Genomic DNA, 25,048 nt, shown 5'->3' on the forward strand with positions numbered 1-25,048 from the left:
TTATTTAAACTAAATAGGGCTATAAAATAACAAAACTCTATCACATATGGCTTGTGAGATTGGGTACATTAGCAAAGGAAGGAAGAGAGAAGGGAGCTAAAATTAATTGGAATAAAAATAGAAATCAAACTGAGATCCAAGTAAAAATGCTAATACATTCCTAGTGAGACATTTTTAACCATTGACAAAGCTGCTGAATTTCAGTCGGGTCTTCATAACATCTTGCAAACATGCATGGCAAAGCTACAGCTGAACACCCACCAGCTAAAGCTGGTGTATGATTGTTCTGGCAAAAACATAACCCAGAGTAAATATTGTCTTGCAAGAAGAAGTGAGGAGGAGGATTAGGCATTGTAATTACCATTTGCTGGGTATTTGGCATGCTTTTTAAAGATTTAATCATTTAGATGAGACTTGGTATCTCTAAAAAAGAAGTCAATATTTCTGTGAGCTGGGGTAGAGAGTAGCACTGATGTTTTCCTTCAGTTCAGCTACTATACATGTCTACAAAAGAGTCTACTTCACCTGCTAGTTATTTATTCGAGAGATAGCACAGATAAAGAAATATAAGCAGCAACTTCCTTCAGTTAATTTCCTTGAACACACTATGTTCCCATCTATTATTGATCAAAAAGTGATGTTTAAACAGGTAGCAATTTATAAAATTACCTAATAATCTTGCTATTCATCTTAATTAATTTTATGACCCAGCATTCATCCACTGTCCTTTGTGGTAAATCTAAAAGATTCATGTGCTGGTTAACAATAGCCAAGGCAGACTCTGATAGCAGCCTTCAGAATAAGACTTCTATTAATCTTCTACCTGTCGATTGGCACCTACTGACATAAATTCTTTTCATCAGAGTTCCTGGCAGTAAACATTTGTAGAACAACATTTTGAGACAGATTGGCATATCATTCCTTTGAGGTAGTGCTCCTAAATTTAAGTGTGCAGATCACCTGAACTTCTGGATTCTTGGGCTGCATCAGAGAGGTTCAGATTATTTAGGTCCAATGTGGAGTCCAGGAACCTGCATTTTTAACAAGAATTCTGGGAGACTCTAATGCATAGGATACATGGAATGAGATATATGTAACAAGATCTGTTTTGCAGTCATGTAAAAATCTGGACAATGACATTGTTGCTCAAACTCTTTTGTTCCTTTCTTCAAAATTTCCAAGCCCTTATGTACATCATTTCTTTTACTACTTACAATAATCTTGTGATTCAGTTATTACCATGATCCCCATTCTGATGAAGAGGCAAAGTCACTTCTTGTATTAGTCTGCTCAGACTGCCACAATGAAATACCATAAACTGGGTGCCCTAAACAACAGAAATTAATTTTCTCACAGTTCTGGAAGCTGGAGGGCTGAGGTCAGGGTGTCAGCAGGGTAGGGGTCTGGTGAGGCTGTCTTCCTGGCATTCAGATAGCTTCCATCATGCTGTGCACTCATGTAGCCTTTCCTTCATGTGCTTGGAGAGAGAGAGAAAGCTCTCTCTCTTCCGCTTCTTACAAAACCACCAACCCTATCAAAATAGGTCCTACCCTTACAATCTCATTTAACCTTAAGTATGTCCTATAAGTCTATCTCCAAATAAGCCATGATGGGGGTTAAGACTTCAACAGATGAACAAGGTGGGGGAGACACAATTCAGTCTATTACACTTACCTATGACAACTAGTAAGTGGGATAGAAACTTTGCACCCAAATTGGCCTGAGAATAGAACCCACACCACTACCCTACCCTATCTTGCCACTTCTCCCCTGCCTGCTGGGCCATGGACAAAGAATAATGATTGTTCACTCAGTGACAGGAGCATGGAGGTTTTCTAGGAACAATCCATCTTTTTACCTGAGAACTGGCTTTAATATGAACCAGGTTACTCTATCAAGGTTTGAAAACCACATCCTGCCTGTTGGCTACAACTGCTTTATTCCTGCTAATTGATCACTAGTGAAGTATTTGTTCTCATGTAGAACATTTAGACTTCAAAATGTCATGTAAAAGTAGGCATCTGCTGGAGAGAGGTTTTTGATGAGAGTGAGGTCCTTAGAGTTCTATAGGGAGGGAGATGGAAGACAATGGAGGAATGGGGAAGGGTATACTATTATGACAGATTCTACTGATCCTCCTAAGAAAAAAATGACTGTAATAATTATCAACTGTATCTCCTATTCTATGCCCAGCACTATATAATATTTAAATATATACATTATATATATACATACATATACTTTATCATCTTCATAAAAATCTTGAATGTTGTATGGATAATTAGGGCTCAGGAAGATCAGCAATTTGTCCAAGTCATATAGATAATGGGTTGGCCAAAAAGTTCATTCAGGTTTTTCTGCAACATCTTATGGAAAACCCAAATGAACTTTTTGGCCAATCCAGTATTAACGTGGAACCAGGAATTATGGCAAACTATGGTAACTGGTTTGTGAGAGTTGTGTGAAGATGTGAGAGTTGGACTGTGAAGAAAGCTGAGCACCGAAAAATTGATGCTTTTGAACTGTGGTGTTGAAGAAGACTCTTGAGAGTCCCTTGGACTGCAAGGAGATCCAACCAGTCCATCCTGAAGGAGATAAGTCCTGGGTGTTCATTGGAAGGACTGATGCTGAAGCTGAAACTCCAATACTTTGGCCACCTCATGCGAAGAGTTGACTCATTGGAAAAGACCATGATGCTGGGAGGGATTGGGGGCAGGAGGAGAAGGGGACGACAGAGGATGAGATGGCTGGATGGCATCACCGACTCGATGGGCATGAGTTTGAATAAACTCCGGGAGTTTGTGATGGACAGGGAGGCCTGGCATGCTGAGATTCATGGGGTTACAAAGAGTCGGACACGACTGAGCGACTGAACTGAACTGAACTGATGGTAACTAGGTTTATCATTTTAGGTTTAGGAATGTTTCAAGGAAGCTCTGGAAATCTATTAAAACTCAAACTCAATATGAAGCTCCTTCACTCAAAACCTTAATGATGCAAAAGGTAACTGAAGGACTTGTAACGTTTTCTTCCTTCTTTCCTTTACCTATTGATTTAAATTAAACCTTGTGTCAAAGGTTATTTATGCAGGATGGATCATGAATGAAAGAGGCTGGTCACGTTATAAGTTTTTCTGGGTCCAGAAAGAGTCCTAAAAATATACAATTGAAGTCAGAAACTGTCTACCTGTCTCTAGAAGGTGGGTCTCAATAAGCCTGACCCACTGGAGGCTTTTCTTTTCTTCCTGTGACCTGAGGCCTCTTAAAGTTAAGTACAAATCAGGCAGCTAGAAATTTGTCACACTAAAGGGAACAAAGAGTTTTTAAAAAATCAACTGTTATTACATATTACAGGTGGATCAAACAAAACACTGGTAACTGAGAAAAGTTGATGTCAAATCCAGCCTGCACTGCCTCTAGTGATCTGATTCTTTCATGCTCTAAGACCAGTCGATTCATCCTTTTCCAAAAATTCAGGCTTCAGGTTGATATTTATAAAACATTCCACCTATCAGAAAATTGTCATCTCTGACATCTTGACTTTGAAAATAAACACAGACATTAGCAAAGTCAATCAGCTTACTTCCAAACTATTTGGAGCAACATTAGGTCATTTGAACAGTACTAAATTAAAAATGTTGATCAATCATCATTAGGGTCAACCGAAAAATTAAAAACACTCAACAAGGTGAAGTTTATATAATTTTAATAAATTTAAATATATAAATGCATAAATATATACAAATAAATGTAATAAAGAAACAGAATTTTCTAATGCACAAATATCCTGGTTCAAAGATTAGTTTTGCAAGCCGGACTACATGAGGGATAAGCCACATGTCACCAGATTTTGCAAACCCAACAATAGAAAATTCTTCTAAGAAGTCACTCACAAAACACTTTTAGATCTCTGAAGCAGTTTATTAAATGTCACAATTTAGTACAAAAGCAAGGCCTGATCTTTCTGTTTCAGTTCTATAAATCTACTTACTGTAAGCTCTTTTCATTTTCTCCTTTTTATTAATGAGTAACTAGGATAGTTTAATAGGGAAAAAAAATATGAGCAGTGCTTACTCCATGCTACCTGCCCCTACCATCTGTTGCACTTCACACTACAGAGAGAACCACTACCATCTTAGCTTTTTTTTTTCCTCCCCCAGTTGTACACTCTGCCATTTCCCTAGCTAAATTTCTGACTGATGATATCTTAAACAGGAAGAACAAAATGCCAGGCACCAATGTCTGTCTCAAAAGCAGCTGTGGATCATCCCAGACCTGGCTGCCTAGGATCTGTGACGCTCAGAAACAAGTACATGGAATGGCCAGAGTGGGCCACTCCACAGGGCAGGGCGAGGGGCTCAGAAGGAGAGGGTTTCACTGGCCTGAGCACATCCTAGAGAACATTTCCATCCACAAACAAGGATAAAACTGGAAAAAAGGGTGTGGTGCCACTCACAGTACCACACCCGGGAGTACTTAATATCAATACCTCCAGTCCATAGAGGGGCAAGAGGTGACCCAGCCTGCTCTTCCAGGCTGTCACCCCCTCTGAGGCCCCAGATGTCCCCACTGTCAGCTGTCCCCAGCATGTCAATATACTGTTTACACAACAAATTCTTACTGAGCACTCTTTATATAGCAGTGAACAAAACAAACAGAAATCCTGCCCCTGTGGAAGCTACACTCCAGTGGGAAAAGAAACAGCAAATACAAACAGGTGAGTAAAATGTGTTAGAGAGTAAAAAGTGCTAAGAAGGAAAAACAAGAAATGTGGAGAAGAAATGGCAGGTGTGGGAGGTTAATTTTAGACAGAAAGGCCAGGAAGGAACACTCCAATATGACTTTGGAGTAAATCCCTGAGGGAAATGGAGGAGTAATATAGAGAAAGGAAGTGGGAGGGTGGAGGAAACCATTGTTCAGGCAAAGGCCCTGGACAGTAAATGGGTGATTTTCTAGTGTATTCAAAGGACAGCAAGGAAGTCAGTGAAGCAGAGTGGTCAAGGATGACGGGAGCAGGAAATGAGGTCAGAGAGAAGTTCCAGATCACATACGTCATAGAAAGAGCACTGATGTTTCCAGTGGATGAGATGGGAAGCTAGCGGAGGGCTTTCCACAGATAAGTGACAAGATCTGACTTCCTTTCTAACAGGATCATTCTGTCTGAGAGATTGAGAACATCCTGAAGTGGAGAAAAGTCAGAAGCATAGAGAACAGTCAGGAACTATTCCCAAAAAAATCCAGGAGGGGTATGATGGTGACTTGGACAGAGAGGGAGTCCTGGAGATGTGAAAATCAGTCAGAGTCTTGGTACATTTTACAGTCACTGACAGTTGGATCTGCCAAATATCAGATGTGGGATATAAGAGGGAGACAAGCTATGTAAGAGTCAAAGAAAGGAAACATTTGGAGTCTGAGCAACTACAAAGGATGGTGTTGTCTAAACCAGGATGGAGGAGTCTACCCTGAGAAGTAGACTTGGAGGGGACTCTCAAGACCCCAGATTCAGATACACTCAGTTAAAACGCCTTCTAGACGAAGCTTTCTGGCTATCATCCCAATTTGTGGCTATAAGGATCATGCAAAAAATTTTAGAATATTGAAGATATTGATGGAATTTAGTTATGAGATGAGATTACTCAATGAGTAAGAAAGAAAAAGCAGCCCCTGATTTCCAGGAGCCAGCCAAGTGCTATCACTTAGGTCTTGATGTTCACTTGTTGATCATAAGTAATTTCATAGAACACTGACATCAGACAAGGCCACTCTGTGACCATGATGGATCAAAACAGGAAGAAGACCATTCCATAAACATGCATGAACACAGAAAAAATTCAACATTGTTCAAACCACAAAAAAAACCCCACAAATATCCTGTTTAATATAAGCACATTGCTTCTTTACTAATTACAGCTTTAGACTTTCTTTAGTCTTCACCCACTACGGGTAAGGTTTATTAAGATACTCAGTCACAGAACTGTCTGACAACACCCAATCCAGAGTGAACTACCACTTTCTTGTGTGAAAAGTCATTCACTGGTGTCCAACTCTTTGCAACCCCATGGACTGTAGCCTGCCAAGCTCCTCCATCCATGAAATTTTCCAGGATAGAATACTGGAGTGGGTAGCCATTTCCTTCTCCAGGGGATCTTCCCAACCCAGGGACTGAACCCAGGTTTCCTACATTGCAGGCAGACTCTTTACTTTCTGAGCCACCAGGGAAACCCCTATCATTTCTTGGACCCTCCCCAAAGTCACCCAACAAAATCCCAAACCCTGTAATAAATCCTTTCTAACATCATCTTAATAAAACTCCTCACATTTCTCTATGTTGTGAGTTCTTCTTGCTCTACCAATAACAAACAAACCCAACTTGTTGAACTATAGGTGCGTTTCAAGTGGTCTTTGGCTGGAGATCATAGACATGAGTAAATATATGCCCACAACTGAAGAACTCTAAGGATTGGGCCTTTGAGGAGAACAGCTAAGGGCACAGAATGTAGACCAGGAATATGAGTTGTCTTGGAAGCCAAGGGGAGATAAGAATGATTAACTGTGTCAAGTACTTTTAAGCATCAAGTAAGATGAGAACTGAGAACTGACCACTGGATTTGGCAACTTGGAAGTTGCTAGTGACCTTGATGAGGACAGCTGAAAGGTAGAAATTATAATGGATGTAGATTCAGGAGAGAATAAGGAAGAGAAATTAGAATCAGCATGTAGAGTCAACTCTTTCAAGATATTTTGATGTCAAAATATTATCATTTCAAAGAACAATGTAAAACTTCTTAAAATACTGTATAGCTTTTGTGCTTTCAAAATTCAATGTGTATTTTATACTCACAGCACATCTCAATTTGAACCAGCCACATATCAAGTGCTCAATAACCGTATGTGGTCTTATTGGATGGTGTAGGTCTAAACTCATTTTCAACAGCCCATGAACACTTCTACCTCAATATCTGTAAGGATAGCTTAAAATTTCCAAAACCAAATTAATAATATCCACTTATCTCTTTTCTCTTTACTGTCTTTATTTAATTTCTATTTTACTTCCTTCTCTCCTTTGTTTCCCAAGGGTCAGAACAGGTTCTCCTTGGAGTCCTTTCTTCCTATCTCTGGCATCACAATTCTCACCATAAGTAATTTCTACCTGGACAATTCCAATAACTTCCTACATGGTCCTTCCCAAATGATCTCTCCATTGGTAATCTCTCCTTGAACCTATACGCTGATGTCAGAAGAATTGCTGACTTCAAGTTTGATGACATTCTTCCACTCACAGAGCTTTCAAAGCTCCCCTCTGCCAATGGAACTAAGCCAAAATTCCAAAGCATAGTGTGAGAATCCCTACTCTAGATTATACCAACCTACCTTTTTCTTTCATTATGGCCTCTCTTCTATCATAAAGCCCAGAAAAATAAAGATAACTTTCATCCGTGGAATACTTTATATTTCCCACCTTCCTGTTTCACTTGACTAGTTCAATCCTGTGTTTCTCAATTTTAGCATGCATCAGAATCACCTGGAAGACTTAAAATAACACAGGTCATTGGAACCACTCCCAGAGTTTCTGATTCAGTAGGTCTGGGGTAGAGCCCAAGATTTTACATTTGGGACAAATTCCCAGGTGCTGTTGAGACTGTTGGTCCCTGGGTTACAAGTGGAGACTCACTGGTTAAATCACTCAGGAATTCATTTCTACTCATTTACACTTATGTGAATGCTGCGCTTACTTTGTTCTTAAATGCTGTGCCTTATAGGAAGTCTTCACTAGCTAATTAAAAAATAATTTCTCTCTCCTTTGGGCTTCTGTAGGTAGCTGGACTTCTCTTAGACTATCAACTACCATGCCTTAGAGTTCATTTATAAGTGAACATTCCTTAAGAGTAACATTAGTGTTTTGAATTTTCCATTGTGTATCAAAGATATTTAATAAATATTTCTAACTAAAGATGCAAACCCTGACTTCAAGAAATTAAAATATTTCAGGATAAGAGGACACAGAGTCTTTCTTTAAAGGAGAAAAATGGCCTTAATGACTAAGAAACATGAATTTTCTCCAGTTCTTTTAATCTGTTCCCAAGTATTGCTAAAATCTACTTTCTTCCAAAAGTAAATTCCCTCTCACTTTTCTTTTTTTTTTTTTTTTTTGCCTGAACTCAAATAATTAATGAAAGATCAGGCTAATATGTAGAATGTTATAGCTACACACCATACCAGTTTGAGTAATTACTTTAAGAAATATCATATCTTAAAATATTTCCAGCCAGTACATCCTTTTTATTAGCACTCTATAAATTTGCCATCACAGAGATATCTTCAGGGAATACCTGAAAATTAAAAAATCAGATAACAAAAATAATATCATCACAATTTTTAGCAAACCCTTCTGAAGGGTCTGAGTCGATGCAGTTGAAATATGTATTTGGAGCTGAAGTAATTAAACTTAGAGGGGAAATGGTGTTATTTCTACTTGTCTTTCATTTGCATTTACTTGTTATTCTCCTAATTTTTCTAGGGTAGCTTCAGGGATGAGTTCTATTATGTGGTAATATCTTCCTTTATACCACTAAGTTTGTGTGTACTTAGTCACTAAGTCCTATCTGACTCTTTGCAACCCCATGGACTGTAGCCCACCAGGCTCCTCTGTTAATGGGATTTTCCAGACAAGAATACTGGAGTGGGTGGGTTACCATTTCCTCCTGCAGGGGACCTTCCTGACCCAGGGATGGAACCTGCACCTGCATCTTCTCTATCTCCTGCATTGGCAGGTGGATTCTTTACCACTGAGTCACCTGGGAAGTCCACCACTAAGTTTAGAGGTCAGTAAGACCAGTGGGTATATTCATAATACCTACCACTATGATATAGCTGAACTTGGGAATGTGTTAGCTCACTCATTTGGGGGTGACTTCTTTATGCAAGGATTTGGAAAGGAGAGCAATTACACAATAATGCTCAGTCACCACCCAAACCAGGCAATAATGAAATTTCAAAGCCCTTAAATCAGGAAGAAGTTGCCTAGTTCCACACTGCTGGGTAGTTCTTGTTATGGGGTAGGCCCATCAAACATGACATATTAGCCACTACAAGATTCATGCATTCTTTCATTCTGCCCTGTAGAAGGTAGTCCTCTCAGTTAGGTCAATGAGCTCTTGTCTCATGATATTTGGAAAATAAGCATGCCTTTCTTCCTCCTTTGGGAGAGCTCTCTCTGACTAGATTCTTACACACATCTTAATGATAAACAAGTTCTTTGTCACTGCAGACAAAGTAAGTACTTGCAGAGTACTTACTCTATTGCAAAAGCAAGGTAAACTGTCCTTCTGTGAGGAGGGAGACCTTTACTTGGAGGATCATGAAATTTTACCCAATTACTCATGAAACAGCAACCATGCCTTTTCTAGAAAAAGGGACAGGGGAGAAATACAAATATTAGGACACATTCTATGGACTACCACCACAACTACACGGGATGGTAACTTTGCTTTTATTGGTGCCTACAGAAGTCTATCTAAGCTTTATGTCTGTGATTGCCTGCAATTTACAGACAGAGTTGGCAGTTGCATTTATAAGCAACAATTTTCCACTTGTTTACCCAGCTAAAGAGAGCCAAGATGTTGGGTTTGTAAAATACTCAGCAGAAAAATAGGTAGATAGATAGAGTGCAACGTCAAACCCCTTGATAAAGGAAATGCTTCAGTTCTAACAACTGCAATGAGGCATCCTCTCATAGCATCATCATTTACTCCCTAAAAATCAATCATTTCCATTCACAAACAGAAAGTGCTAACACAGTTCATCTTAGAGAGTAGCACTGATATATATGCGCTACCCTGTGAAAAATAGGTAGCTAATGAGAACCTACTGTATAGCACGGGTGGTTCAGCTCAGTGCTCTGTGATGACCTAGAGGGGTGGGGTAGGGTGAAAGGGAGGCTCAAGAGGGAGGAGATATATGTATACATACAGATGATTCACCTCATTGAACAGCAGAAACTAACATAACATTGTAAAGCAATTATACTCCAACCAAAAAAAAATTTTTAAATAAAAAAAGATACCTCCCTCTTCTACCTACACCCACTTCTACCTACACCATCATTTTCATGCTTTCCTTTGGAGAAAAACTCATTGGATGAGAGGTACCACCCAGCCCCTCTTTGCTTCTCTGCTTTATTGGTCCCAAAAAAGTGTTATTATATGTTAGTCGCTCAGCTGTGTCTGGCTCTTTGTGACCCCATGGACTGTAGCTCACCAGGCTCCTCTGTCCATGGAATTCTCTAGGCAAGAATACTGGAGCAGGTTGCCATTCCCTTCTCCAGGGTATCTTCTTGACCCAGGGATTGAACCCGGTCTCTTCCACTGAAAGCAGATTCTTCACCGTCTGAGCCACCAGGAAAACATGTTATTAAACACCATTGATTTGCAATGTTCATGTCCAGACTGTATTTCCTCTGCATTATGGACTCCTACATGTAATGCCATCACTACATGGATGTTCAGCAGGTATAACTCAATATGTACAAAGCAGAATTTCCCATCCTCTACATATTCAAATCAGAGCCTTCCTAATCTTTTCCATTAAAGAATTACTCCCACTTACCTAGTTATTAAGGCCAAAACCTTGGTAATTCACCCCTTCCCTCAGGCCTCGATACCAAATAAGCTGGATCTGTTATATATTTGATTGTGATATAACTTACATAATAACTTGGTGGTTTGAATATGGGGAATGCCCCCACTACAGTATTGGCTGTTATTGTTTTTGCTGAGTCAGTAAGTCATGTCTGACTCTTTCGCAACCCCATAGATTGCAGTCCACCAGGCTCCTCTATCCATGGGATTTCCCAGGCAAGAATACTGGAGTGGGTTGCCGTTTCCATCTCCTGGGGATCTTTCTGACCCAGGGATCAAACTCGAGTCTCCTGCATTGGCAGGCAGATTCTTTACCACTGTACCACCAGGGAAGCCTGAGAGTATTAGTTATGCAGTTCATTTTCCACAGAGTCATGGGAGTCATAATTTTCATACTTAAATCACTCTTCTAATCAGAGTTCTTTAATTCATTCCTATTACACTCATAGCAAAACCCAAATTCCTAATCCTGGTGTAAGTATTTGCATGACAAAACTCACCTGCCCCTCGATCCTACCTCTTACCCGTCTCCCTCCCATTCAGGATGCTTCAATAGCCCCAGTCCTGCCCTACTTTTTGAACTTGGCAGACAGGTTCCCACTGCCACAAGCCCTCTGCCGGGACCTCTCCCTTGGGTGCCCTTCCCTGTTCTTTGCATGGCAGAAATAATCTAATGCTCCCCTGAGAGACAGGCCTTCCCGCCCGCCACATCATAAAGGACCTCTCCCACAGCAGTTTAACTGTTTTTCATCGTGGCACACACACTTCTCCCAACACACCTCCACCTCCCGCCAAACTCCTGTTCCTGTGATTTTTTTTTAATTGGAGTATAACTCTTTACAATATTGTATTAATTTCTGCTGCACAACAAAGTGAATCAGCTATATGTATATATATAAATATATATGTGTGTATATATATATATAAAATGAAGAGAGAGAGGGGATATATACATATATGTGTATCTCCTCTCCTTCTTTGACCTCCCTCCTACCCTACTCCTTATCCCACCCCTTAGGGCATCACAGAGCACTGAGCTAAGCTCCCTGGGCTAGACAGCAACTTCCCACTAGCTGTCTCTTTTACCCATGGAAGTGTATATATGTCAATCCTAATCTCCCAGCTCATCCCACCCTTCTTCCCACTGTGTCCAAAAAAATCTTCTTGTCAGTTTGTCAGCTTACTTGTCTCTTATTCACCACAGCAGCTCCAGGGCCTAGGGTAGATTCCGGCACACAGGAGAGTGTTCAATTAAAACTTCAATGAACAAGAAGCTAGGCTTGTTCTGACCAAATCTGACAAAGGGAAACCAGCTCCACTTCAAAAGCCTTTGACACACCACCTCACACTCCCAGCGAATTAGCTCACATTGAAGACTGGTTGACAAAAATATGCTGTATTTTCCCCAGGCTTTTTGCACTTTGATGGTACGGAGGGGAAAGAAGCAGCTTTTTTTTTTTTTAATATGTGAGCAATTAGCATTTTGGAGTTGAAGCCTTAGTTTATCCCAATGTGAAAGGTATCACGGATTACCCTCAATAACACATTCAATATTGTAAAGGATATTCCACTCATGTTTAAGCGCCAGAGCATATTAATATTTTAGAAGGTCACAGGCACTTTGAGAGTCTGATGCTTTGAGAGTCAGATCTAAACATCTGGAAGAAAGTTCACATACACAAAAAATTTACATACAGTTTGAATGATACATGGGTCCCTTGAAATCTATTTATTCTACACTCTGAAGACTGTGGGTTGTAATAAATAATTCCTACATTTACTTGAATTACAAGTGTCCATCTCCGTACCATGTAAATATTGGGTCATTTGTTGGTTCTGCTAAAAATTCTTCCTTAAACACTTTGAACAGCCTCATTGCCCTTTCTGACTGAAGAGAAATAATCTTCAAACTGGGGGAAGGAGTGAAAGGAAGACTAACATTGACTGAACACTAACATCTCTCAGTTCAGTTCGGTCGCTCAGTCGTGTCCGACTCTTTGCGACCCCATGAACCAGAGCACGCCAGGCCTCCCTGTCCATCACCAACTCCCAGAGTTTACTCAAACTCATGTCCATTGATTCGGTGATGCCATCCAACCATCTCATCCTCTGTCATCCCCTTCTCCTCCTGCCCTCAATCTTTCCCAGCATCAGGGTCTTTTCAAATGACTCACCTCTTCGCATCAGGTGGCCAAAGTATTGGAGCTTCAGCTTCAACATCAGTCCTTCCAGTGAACACCCAGGACTTATCTCCTTTAGGATGGACTGGTTGGATCTCCTTGCAGTCCAAGGGACTCTCAAGAGTCTCTCAACACCACAGTTCAAAAGCATCAATTCTTCTGCACTCAGTTTTCTTTATACTCCAACTCTCACATCCATATATGACTACTGGAAAAATCATAACCTTGACTAGACAGATGGATGGACCTTTGTTGGCAAAGTAATGTCTCTGCTTTTTAACATGCTGTCTAGGTTGGTCATAACTTTCCTTCCAAGGAGTAAGCGTCTTTTAATTCCATGGCTGCAGTCACCACCTGCACTGATTCTGGAGCACGCGTCTAGCACTCTGCAATGTGCTTACCATGGATTACTACGTTTAATTCTCAAAACAACCCTATAAGGACAATAAATCACATTTTTGCATATTAGAAAACTGAGGAAAAATGAAGTTAAGCAATTTCTATGTAAGAAGTTCATAATGGAGACTCGATTCACATCCAGATGGTAAATTTGTTTTCTCTATGTTGTAGCATGTATTTATGTTTTCATTATCACCTCGCTGTAAACAACGAAGCTAACTGGCCCCTTATTTTTGTTTTAAAAATGACACTCATTCTTTTATTTAACTAATGATTTAGACACTCCCTTAACCCTCTGACTTCATCTTCTGTTACTATCACCTTTACCGACTTGATCCAAGCCACATGGGCTTCCTTAATTCCTTTTTTTATATACAATTTTTAAAGATTACTTTCCATTTACAGTTATTACAAAACATTGGCTGTATTCCCCATGTTGTACACTACATCCCGAGCCTATGTTACACACAATAGTTTGTACCTCCCACTTGCAAACCCTATAAAGTCCCTCCCTCACCCTCACTGGTAATTACTAGTTTATTCTATCTGACTATATCTGACAGTCCACTTCTTTTATTTTACAATCACTAGTTCATTATATTTTTTAGATTCCACATACAGTTTATTCCTAAGCTAAGTTTCTTAAACAAAAATCAGCTATGCGAGCAATTAATAGACTCAGTGGTATTACTGTGATTTATAATGATTTCAATGTATAAGTAAGAATCTATGTCTTTTTTTAGTAAAAAATTTTATTTAGAAGATGATGACCTTAACTAAGATACTAGCAATACAGATATATTTGCTAAATTTAAAAATATAATCAATTATAGAGAAACAATTATAAATTAAAATGATTACAGTGTTATAATAAAAGCATAAATATAACTTCATAAAAATGTGCTAATATCTTACCCAGTTTAGAGATATTAACTTCAGTTCTTTAAAGAATTGATAAAGCACAAAAGATTTATTTATGAAAATTATAAGCATATGAGTTTGAATATTCTGCTCCATTGTACATAACACTTACGGGTTGAAACATGCATCTTAAATTAAGAATACTGGGGGAAATACTGCATTTAAAATATCTGTGCTCTTTTGCTTTTTAAAATATATATTTTTATATATTGACATCCTTTTGCTCTTCTGAAAATAAAATCACTTTTAGTGCATGTGACCTGTGAACATCGTATAGAACCAAAAAGACTTATGAATAATGAAGCATCCATTTGATATTGGTGAACATGTTAAGATTGTTCTACGGTTTGTGACTGCAGCAATTATTATAAATCTTTTATTGGTGAATTTCCCCTTTGTGGCCTTCAGCCACGCTCAGACATGTCTTTCTTATTCCATACTAGCCAACTAGTCTCCTGCTGTTTGATCTCAGCAGCTTATAAGGATACCATGCTGGCTGAGACCTTGTTAATTTGAAGTATTTCTAACATGCAAAAATACAGGGAGAAGGTTATGTGAAACACACACCCAACATCAAGAATTTATAATCCCTTTCCTCCCCAGACATAATCCCAATACTGAAGTTGCCGAACATCCTTCCCCATCCATATTTTCCCTTTCCCTCATATGCTTCTGTTCATAAGGAACATAAGTATTGTGCCATACTTTTATTTTTTCTGTCTGCCACTATGCTCTCAAGATACAGTCAGAGAGGATAATGAAGATCTAGTTTGTTTATCTTAAGACTTATATACCACAATTTACTTGTCCTTTCCCTATAAATGGTTATTTATATTGTTTCAAATTTCTCACTATTGTTATCAACACAGCAGTGAATATCCATGGGCACATATGTGAGAATTAATAAACAAGAGTTTGATCCCTGGGTCAGGAAGATCCCTTGGAGTAGGAAATGGCAACCTGCTCCAGTATTCTTGCCTGAAAAATTCCATGGAAAGAGGAGCCTGGAGGGCTACAGTGCATGGGGTTGCAGAAAGTCGGACATGACTGAGCATACACACACACATGTAGAAGAGGAATTAATAGTATAGGATGACAATTTTTTATATTACTGGATATTGCTAAATTGCCCTGTAACGTGGTTATACCAGTGTATCCTCCCCCCAATAGTAAGAGTTTCCAATTTTCTGCAAACTTTCCTATGTTTATTATCACCGGTATTTTTCAAAATTGTTTTTCTTACCTGATGAGTATAAAATTATATATCCTTAATTTTTTTACAATTTGTACTATCTTGATTACTGGTGAGCTTGAACATTCTAATGTTTATTTGGTTGTTGTTCAAGGGTCAAGCTTATGTATTCTCCCGTGCTTTTGACAAAACTCATTTAAATTTTGTTTTCCACATGTATGTCCCTAAATTTGTCCGGATTTTATTTTGTTTTAAAATGTGCAGTATGAATCTAATTTATTTTCTTTTCCCACTTACATAGCAAGTTACTTTAATATAATCAATAATCTATTCTCGCCACACTGATCTTTAATACCAGCCCATTGATTTGACTTCCCAAGTGGTCAGTTTCTAAGATGTCTATTCTGTTTTGCAATAAAAGTACAAAAATAAATTAAAAGTAGGTATCTTCCAGAAATAATTTTGAATTTTAAAAAATGCAATGACTTTTGTTTCTGTAATATAAAAAGACTATTAAATAATTCTTATATCCAATAAAATTACTTCTAAAATCTGTCTATAAATTTTCTTACAATACTTATATTCTTCAAACAATAATTTTGTTACTTATTTCCTAACCCTATATACTTTTTTATTCCAATCCCTATATATTCTTTTTATCTTGTTGCATAAGCTAAGACCTATCTACAATAAATAATAACTGATAGCATGCATCCTTGAGGAAGAGGGCAACATTCTCACTATCAACTTAATATTTTAAATTGTTATTAGTAAATTCAGATTTTCCCTTTCTTCCTGTGTTAATATTGAAAATCTTTATTTTCTTAAAAAATTGTTCAGTTAATCTAAGACAGCAAGTTACTTAAGTTATTAGGCATAACGTGTTCAGAATAGTCTCTTAGGATTTAAAAAATCTTCACTAGAATCCAGGTCCTGCACGGAGGCAAGGAGCTCCAGGAACCAGGAGGCGAGGGCAGAGGTCTGAAGCCTGTGTCCTCAGTTCAGAGAGCAGAGGAGGTCCAGGCAGTATCAGGAGTCAAGGCATTGTGCTCGTGGTTGAGATGAGTGAGCTCAGCAAACCCGAGGAAGACCTTCAGGACCCAGGCGAGGCCCAGGGCCCTATCGAGGTGCCGCTCTTGGAGGCTGAGGTGGGGGAGTCCGCATCCCACTTGGCCTCCTACCCCCCAGCATCCTCCTCCGCTCCTGTGGAGGCCTTGCCCCAAGATATTCTGCATAGGATGATGGCTAAACTGATGAAGTTCCTGCTCCTCAAGTATCGAACCAAGGAGCTGACCTCCCAGGCGGAAATGCTGAATAAGGTCCTCAGGGATAACCAGGAGCACTTCCCGGTGGTCTTCAGGGAAGTCTCAGTGTGCCTGCAGCTGGTCTTTGGTGTGGATGTGAAGGAGGTGGACCCAGCGGAGCACATCTATATCTTGGTCCCCATCCTGGGCCTCACTTGCGATGAGATGCTGAGCGATGGGGTGGGCCTGCCCAAGGCCGGCTTCCTGGTGCTGGTCCTCAGCATGATCATGCGGTTTGGAGACCCGGCCCCTGAGGAGGCGGTCTGGGGAGAACTCAACAGGATGGGGGTGTATGTTGGGAGTGAGCAATGTGTCTTTGGGGAGCCCAGGGAGCTTCTGACCCAAGTGTGGGTGCGGGAGGGATACCTGCAGTACCAGCAGGTGCCTGACAGCCACCCTGTTCGCTATGAGTTCCTGTGGGGTCCCCGGGCCTATGTGGAGACCAGCAAGTGGCAAGTCATGGCATTTATGCGCAGGGTCAACCAAAGGCCTTTGAGGGCTTTCCCATTCCTGTCTGCATAAGATGCGAGGGAGGAGGAATAGGGGGCCTGAGACAGAGCAGCAGCCAGGTTGTTCCTTCTCTCTGTGGTTAAAGAGGGGGTAGTCAGCTTTCAATAATGTGAGGGCCCGGGCTAGTTGGGGGAACCAGTTTGTAGCATCTTTTGGTTCCTGTTCTCTATGATGACGTGGGGATTCATCTCTGTTTTCTTTAGAAATTTTTCAAAGTTTGATTACAGGGAAGGCTAAAGAAACTTCAATATCTTAGCTTTGTGAATGATATTGATCCGAGTGTATTTGTGGTTACCCAGTTCAAAAACAAGAGTTTTGCTGTTTTGTAAGAGAGATTGGAAAGTCTTCCATTTTGTTTTGTGGTCCTGAACAGAATACAATGGAATAAAAATTAGAACTGTTTTGATAATTGGAACTTATGTAGCAATATTATTGAATGGAGAAGAGTTAGATAATAAACATAATCAAAGCGAAAAAAAAAAAAAAAATCTTCACTAGAACTGAAATTTTATTCTTTTTTATTCCTCTTATTGCCTACATGTGTTTATGTGTGCACTTCTTCAATGACCAATTTTGCCATGGGCTTCTTTAATATCCTTTTCAAAAAAGTGTCCTGTGTATTTTATCAGAAATCCCCTATTGTTCTTGTTGACCATTTTGCTACTCTGTGTTCCTTTTCATACAATTTTCCTCCTCTCACTTCTTTGTAGGTTCTCTGTTGCTCGTTTTCTAACTTCTTGTGCTGAACCCTCATTCACTTCTTTTCAAATGACTTATTTTCTAATACATACATTCATAACTAGAAACTCTCCTTTAAGTGATCATTGCATCCCACAAGTTATTATATGCACTATATTCACTGTCCTTCAATTATAAATATTGTATGATATCTATTTTACTTTCTTCATTAACTCGTTAATTATTTAAAAGCCTATTTTTCAATTTCCAACTGTAAGGGAGAGTTTGATCTCTTTTTTGTAGTTGGTGCCAAATTTTACTGAATTCCTTTCACAGAATTTTGTGCTACTGTTTTTGCAGTTTTTATATAATACCATCAACTCACATTGATTAAATGTTTACCTTATGTTATGCACTATTGTAAACAGTTTACATGTCATGTTAAAACTCACTGAAGTCATAGGTACTATTATTACCTATAATTTACAGATGAGGATTCCCTAGGCAAGCGCACTGAAGCATATGGCCATTTCCTTCTCCAGAGGCTCTTCCTGACCCAGGGATCAAGCCTGCATCTCCCGCATTAGCACGAAGATTCTCTAACATTGAACCACCAGAGAAGCCCAGTACATTATGGTTCTGAGACTCAAATTTGATCAGTTCATTTGCAGAGTCCGCACTTCTCACTCTATAAGAAATAGTCTCAAATTCAGCATGCATTAAAAAAAAGAGAGAGATGTTCACATTTGTTGACTGTGCATTTATAAATACATCTGTCAGATCAACTTTGTTAACTGAGCTATTTAAATCTTCTATATTCTTTCTAAATATTTTGGTCTAATGAATTTATTAATTTCTGAGAGATATGTAAACAATATCCCTCATTTAGTCATTTGGATTATAGTTCTGTTAATGTCATGTTCCTGTGGTTTTGTTTTTAAGCTCATTTCAGTTCATAATGGTCATATCCTTTGATGAATGTCATAACTTTTTCTGATTTTAATTGACTATACCACCTTTCTTTTTCTTTTCATTAAAATTTGCCTGGCATATCACCCTTTGTTTTTAATTACATGAGACAAGTGCACATAAGTGTACATACATATACAACCACATGTAAGCATAAGTCTGTGTATAATATGTCACTTTTCAGCTAGATTTTAATCTGACATTTTTCTTTGTTTTAATGGTTGAGTTTTACTGTAACTACTGATATTTGATATCTGTTTCTACCAACATATTTTGTATTACCTATTTACCATCCTTTTGGTTGTTTCTATTTTTTGTTCTTTTCTGACTCCCATTGGATTGATCAGCTTTTCAGTACAGCCCATCATCCTTTTATGCCTCCAGGGATTTCTAAACTATAATTGTACTTTTATTCTTTTAATTGTTAACCTTAACTTTTTAACATGCCCAATTATATAATGAGGTGTTAGGATAATTAATAATTTTATATTTCTTCTGAACAATGCAAGGAGTTTAAGAAGGCTTAATTCTAGCCCCTCAAACATATCACTGTTGTCGAGAACTTTATTTCCTATGTTAGTCACTTTTTGAAAATATTGCTTCTTATATCCTACTGCTTATTTGTAGAATCAGTTTTCCTCTTTTAAAGTTAGTAGCCCCTTCAAAGAGTCTGAGGCAAATTATCTAAGTCTTTATATGATATAAAATATCTTCATTTCCCTTTATTCTTGTATGATAGTTTGAGTATAGATTATAACTATTGTTATTTTTCCTTCAACATTTAAAAATATTTTCCTGCTGCTGTTAGTTTTATTGCTGGACTATTATGGATACTTTCTTTTCTCTTTGGCATCTTTGAAGCTTTCCTTTTGTCTTTGCATTTCACATTTTCACTTTTTCACTCTGATGTGTCAAAGTGGGCCTGCTTGTTCACTTAGCCTGAGGACCCATTTCATCTTAGATATTGGAGTTATTCTCTTATCATTATCTATCTGGTTATTGCCTCTCTTTCATTCTGTGCTTTACTTCTGGAACTCCTGCTTTAGTTTTATAGTCTCAGAGCTTATATTTAAATATTTGATCATTTTCAATTACTTTTTTATATGGTGTAAGCACAGTGGTATTTCTTAAGGTGACAACCACCTGGAAAGTTCTTCTCTAAGAATTAAAGATCTGACCCAAAAAATGACATGATTTGGGGTCATTCTGCATGAGTATTATCACAGCAAAATTACATGATATGAGACACCAGGTTCTTTGATATTTTGATCTCTCTAAAAAGCATAGAATTATAAAATCTTAGTTCAGAGGTACTGGTTCTTTTATATATGTCCAGGTGTGTATGTTTTTCTATGGTTAACAGAACTGAAAGAAATCATCATTGCTCTACTTTTGATAAGTGATAAGGAAGCAGTATTGAAATACCAGGATCAAAACAGTTCAGTGAGCTCTTAGCAACTTGAGTCACTAGTATGAGGGGTTCTAAGGAAATAAAAAGCTCATTTGCATAGGCTGATTTCTTACAATGTCCCAATGCAGCCATGTTCTAATCTCTCACTGCTGTGATTTACAAGAAATGAAAGAAAGTAATAAATTTGGCACTTTCTCACCAAAACCATTGGAGGTTTATTTGAAATTTAGATGTATTGACTGGAGACATTTATGAATATCTGGAAATTGATGTCAATATTTTCAAGTAATGAATTGTTGGCAAAGGAGAAAGAACAGAAATTCTTTATAATGTGTTAAATCCCAGTAAGTGATTCTCTGCATTTCTTTCTATATTGCAATATCAGAAAAAAGAGAAATTAAAAAGAGAAGTGAGAAAAGAGGATCCTGTTAAAAAGGTGTCTTGGAGAATAAAGAATGCGGTAGGAATGCTCAAAGAGAAACAAGAGGAATGAAAGGAAGAAGAGGAAAGCCACCAAATGAGATGGGAGGACAGGAAGACTGAGCTGGGAAAAGGAGAGACAAAGAAACCTAGAGGGCAAAGTCTCACCATCCAGTTGAATTAGAAAGGATGCAGTCTGCAAACCAGGAATGTGATTTTAAATGGAGCTTATGAGATGCTCCTGCCTGGAAAATTCCACGGTCAGAGGAGCCTGGTGGGCTACAGTTCATAGGGTCACAAAGAGTCGGACATGACTGAGCGACTGAGTCTGCACGTTCGCAGACACACACACACACACACACACATACACACTCCCAATCAATCAATACCATATCTAAAAGTATTTATAAAGTCTCAATCTCAGTAACGGTTTTCAGCAGAAAAATCATATAGCCAGGATCTCTAGGACACTTGTCCATCTTAAACTGTCAATCAGAAAAAAAATGGAATATGAAAATAAAGGAGTTTAGGCAGAGAGGTGGTCCTTAGTGGAGTGCAGCCGAGGGCCCTCTAGGCCTGGGTAAGCTGAGCGCCCAGAGCAGGGTGGCCAAGCTCAGGCACAGGCCCTTGGGCAGCAACAGCCCAGCCTTCCTGTGATCGATCTTACCCCTGCAGAGCCTGCAGATCTCTGAGCTCTGGCTCCCGTTCTGTGGTGGCTGCTGTTCTGGGGGAGGCGGGGCATGGCAGGTAGAGAAGAGAGGCAGCACCCAGACACTCGAAAGGACATGAGCTGGGCCACCTCAGCCTCGGTCACAGAGCATCGGAGACCCCAGGCCTGGGGTGACCTCTCTGACCTCTAGTGAATAAGACACCACCTTGCCCCACTGCTTAGGGGCCCAAAAGGAGCAGAGAGTGGAAATGTGGGTGGAAATCTTTATTTCACCAGACCTGGACACTGAAGGAGGGAAATGACAGAACAGCATCCCACACCGGGCCGACATAGAGCACCCACTACCCTTGGAGATTTGCTGGACCTTTATAGAAGGCCTGGTATGTAATATGAAGCAAGTGCTCTCAAGTTTCCCCATCATTTTAAAAGAAAATATTGTATGGTCCAACAGATATTTGCTAAGAAAATAAATGTGAAAGTTCCAGCCAAAAAAAATAAATGCATAAAAATAAATATGTGGAGTGATGGATGTATTAACTCATTCGATGGTCAAGGTGGTGGGATTCTCTCACAATGTATAGGTATACCAAATCATTACCAGGTATACTTTAAATATCTTAATTTTGTCAACTATACCTCCATAAAGCTGAATTTTTTTTAATCTTATTTTGCTATACCTGGGCTTTCTACATGTAAAGAAATTCTGACATCTGATAGAAAACCCCGTCTTAAACATGCCCTTTTGAAAGAAAAGGAAAGGATAAATAATAGGAAAGAAATGTTTTCTGAAAATGACTTTTGGAAATGGAATTTTCAGACCACCTCTAGAAGAGACACCAGGAATCACCCATATCCATATTTGTTTATAGGTTAGAGGAAGTAGAGCCAAAGGCAATGAAGAAGGCAATAAAGAGGGATAGGATGGTTGCCTATGCCAAACTGGTCAGACTTAGGAGATATTTTCATATGATGCCCACCCCCCTGTGTGTGCATGTTATTACTCACAACTGTATAGATAGCAAAACATGCTAAATACTTTTTGGAAATATCTCACCTTTGTAGGTGTTATGAAGTGCCTGGTTTATGTTTAAAGTAGAATAATAAAATAACACATTTTATAATTATCCTTTTGTTAACACTCATACGAAATTTCTATTTTGGAAATGGACTGGCCAAACCACCTCTTTGAGGAGTACATATCGCATGTATGAAGTGGTTCAGGGGACAAGGGAGAAGAAGGCGGGGCAGAGGGGTCCCTGTCAATAGTTTCACAGTAAGACAATGGTGAAGGGACTGATTCATTAAGTTCTCTTTCTGATTATTCATTGCTAGTGTATAGAAATGTAAGGGGTTTGTGTGTATGAATTATGTATCCTGCTACTTACCTAATTCACTAATTACACCAGTAATTTTCTGATAGTATCTTTATCATTTTCTAAGTATAATATCATATCATCTGCAAACAGTGAGAGTTTTACTTCTTCTTTTCCAATCTGGATTCTTTTATTTCTTTTTCTTCTCTGATTGCTATGGCTAGGACTTCCAAAACTACGTTGAATGATAGTGGCAAGAGTGGGCACTCTTGTCTTATTCCTGATCTTAGAGGAAATACTTTCAGTTTTTTACCATTGAGAATAATGCTTGCTGAGGGTTTATCATATATGGCTTTTATTATCTTGAGGTAGTTTCCTCTTATGCTCATTTTCTGAAGAATTTTATCATAACTGGATGTTGAATTTTGTCAAAAGATTTTTCTGCATCTATTGAGATTATCATGTGATTTTCATCTTTTAATTTGTTAATAAGATGTATCACATTGATTGATTTGTATATATTGAAGAATCCTTGCATCACTTGGATAAGCCCAACTTGATCATGGTATGTGCTGTTGCTTTAGTCATGTCTGACTCTTTATGACCCCCATGAACTGTAGCTTGTCAAGCTCCTTGTCCATGGGATTCTCCAGGCAAGAATACTGGAGTGGATTGCCATTTCCTCCTCCAGGGGATCTTCCCAACTGCTGCATTGGCAAGTGGGTTCTTTAGCACGAGCGCCCCCTGGTGTATAATCCTTTTACTGTGTTGCTGGATTCTGTTTGCTAGAATTTTGTTGAGGATTTTTGCGTCTATGTTCATCAGTGATATTGGCCTATAATTTTACATTTTTGTGATGTCTTTGGTTTTGGTAACAGGGTAATGGTGACCTTGTGGAATGAGTTTGGAAGTGTTCCTTCCTCTGCAATTTTTTGGAAGAGTTTGAGAGGAACAGGCATTAGCTCTTCTCTAAACATTTGATACAATTCACCTGTGAAGCCATCTGGCCCAGAGCTTTTGTTTTTTTGAGAGATTTTTGATTAACCATTGTCTTGTATGTCCTGTGCATTTCATTTTACTTTTCTGTGTATCTGTTGGACAAATGAGTCCCAAGATTATACCATCTAGCCTTTCCAGATGTTAAAAAAGTTGCCAGAGTGTGACAAAAGTAGAATTTGTAAACTATTTTGTGTATATTGTTTTAAAATTTATATAAAAGACTTTCTTCTGAAAATCACTTATAGAGTTAAAATTAAATTCATCTCTAAGCATTATAGATAATTATACTTATCCACAACAAACTAGAATTATTAAACAAAAAAGGAAGTGTTAAATAGACAATTTTGTAGTCGATCATGATGAAACAGAGAAGAACCTTGTAGGCCCTTCCTGGGTACAGATCTCTTATACTCCCCACCTCTTGTTTGTAGAAAAGCTTTAACCTTCTAGGCTTTCCCTGAGTTCCATATAGCAAATTTAATCAGAGAAGAGAAAAAAGTACATGAACAAAGGAAAGCAACCAAGCAAGACAAAATAATATTTTAGCCATAAAATAGTCAAGAACTTTTAGCTCCTCCTCAAGGACTATCTATATTACTATATAGATACTATAGATTACTATAGATATACTACAGATTACTATATTACTACAGTAATATCCTGAGCCATATTCTTGAGTTCTTTTGCAGATACTAAAAGCCCCACCTGGTGGAAAAAGTTAACTGCATGCTGAACACCATCAAGGAGACCCCAGAGTAGTTGAGACCAGAAGGTTGGTGACTGAGATCCCCAAAACATTCCCCTGTTACCTCATCACCAGCCAATCAGAGAACTGTGCATGAGCTGATACCCTGTGACCCTCTCTTCTCACACTATCTTTAAAAACCCTACCCTGAAAGCCATCAGAGAGTTCAGGTCTTTTGAGCATGAGATGCCTATTCTGCCTGTCTGGCCCTCCAATAAATGTTGTATTTTCCTTTACCACAACCCAGTGCTGGCAGCTTGGCTTTGCTACATGAGTAGAACCAAGTTTGGTTTGATAACAAAGATAAACTAAAATATTCCTAATACATATGATTCATAAGATGTGCTATGTTCATGGATCGAAATTATCCTTCATACTTCATCCTGTGCATAAAGTATTTGCCAGCATTGTCAGCCCACAACAAATGACACTCAGAGAGTAAACCTCTCTATATCATTAAATGACCTAGATGTTTGGCATGAAGACCTCCTTCTGCTCCTGGTCTTACGTTTGCATAGGATGGATGGAAGGAAAGCACCTCTGCTGTTCTTGGGGAACTTCAACTCCCTGTCTTTGGTCCTGAAGATAAGCAAACTCTTCTAAGGGTTGTTCTGCCCTATTTCTTTTCTTTTCTTTCTTTCTTTCTTTTTTTTTTTTTTTTTTTTTTTGTTTCTCTTAATTTCCTGATTATTTCCCCCTTT

The 25,048-nt window shown here is 38.7% G+C and overlaps 2 protein-coding genes across 5 annotated transcripts in view; one reads left to right on the top strand and one right to left on the bottom strand.

Annotated features, from left to right (window-relative positions):
- The window catches only part of GRM8 (glutamate metabotropic receptor 8), an 834,842-nt gene that overhangs the window by 396,432 nt on the left and 413,362 nt on the right, over window positions 1-25,048 (bottom strand). The gene's annotated exons all lie outside the window — the stretch shown is intronic.
- LOC122674742 (melanoma-associated antigen 10-like) lies at window positions 16,271-17,598 on the top strand. The gene has a single exon (XM_043873266.1). The coding sequence runs from the start codon at window positions 16,390-16,392 to the stop codon at window positions 17,152-17,154; it is 765 nt and encodes a 254-aa protein (XP_043729201.1). The 5' UTR covers window positions 16,271-16,389; the 3' UTR covers window positions 17,155-17,598.

This window comes from Cervus elaphus, chromosome 18, assembly GCF_910594005.1.
Source record: "Cervus elaphus chromosome 18, mCerEla1.1, whole genome shotgun sequence".
Lineage (NCBI taxonomy): Eukaryota > Metazoa > Chordata > Mammalia > Artiodactyla > Cervidae > Cervus > Cervus elaphus.

Coding starts and splice junctions, on each gene's coding strand:
- LOC122674742 (XM_043873266.1), top strand. CDS start 16,390: ATGAGTGAGCTCAGCAAACCCGAGGAAGACCTTCAGGACCCAGGCGAG.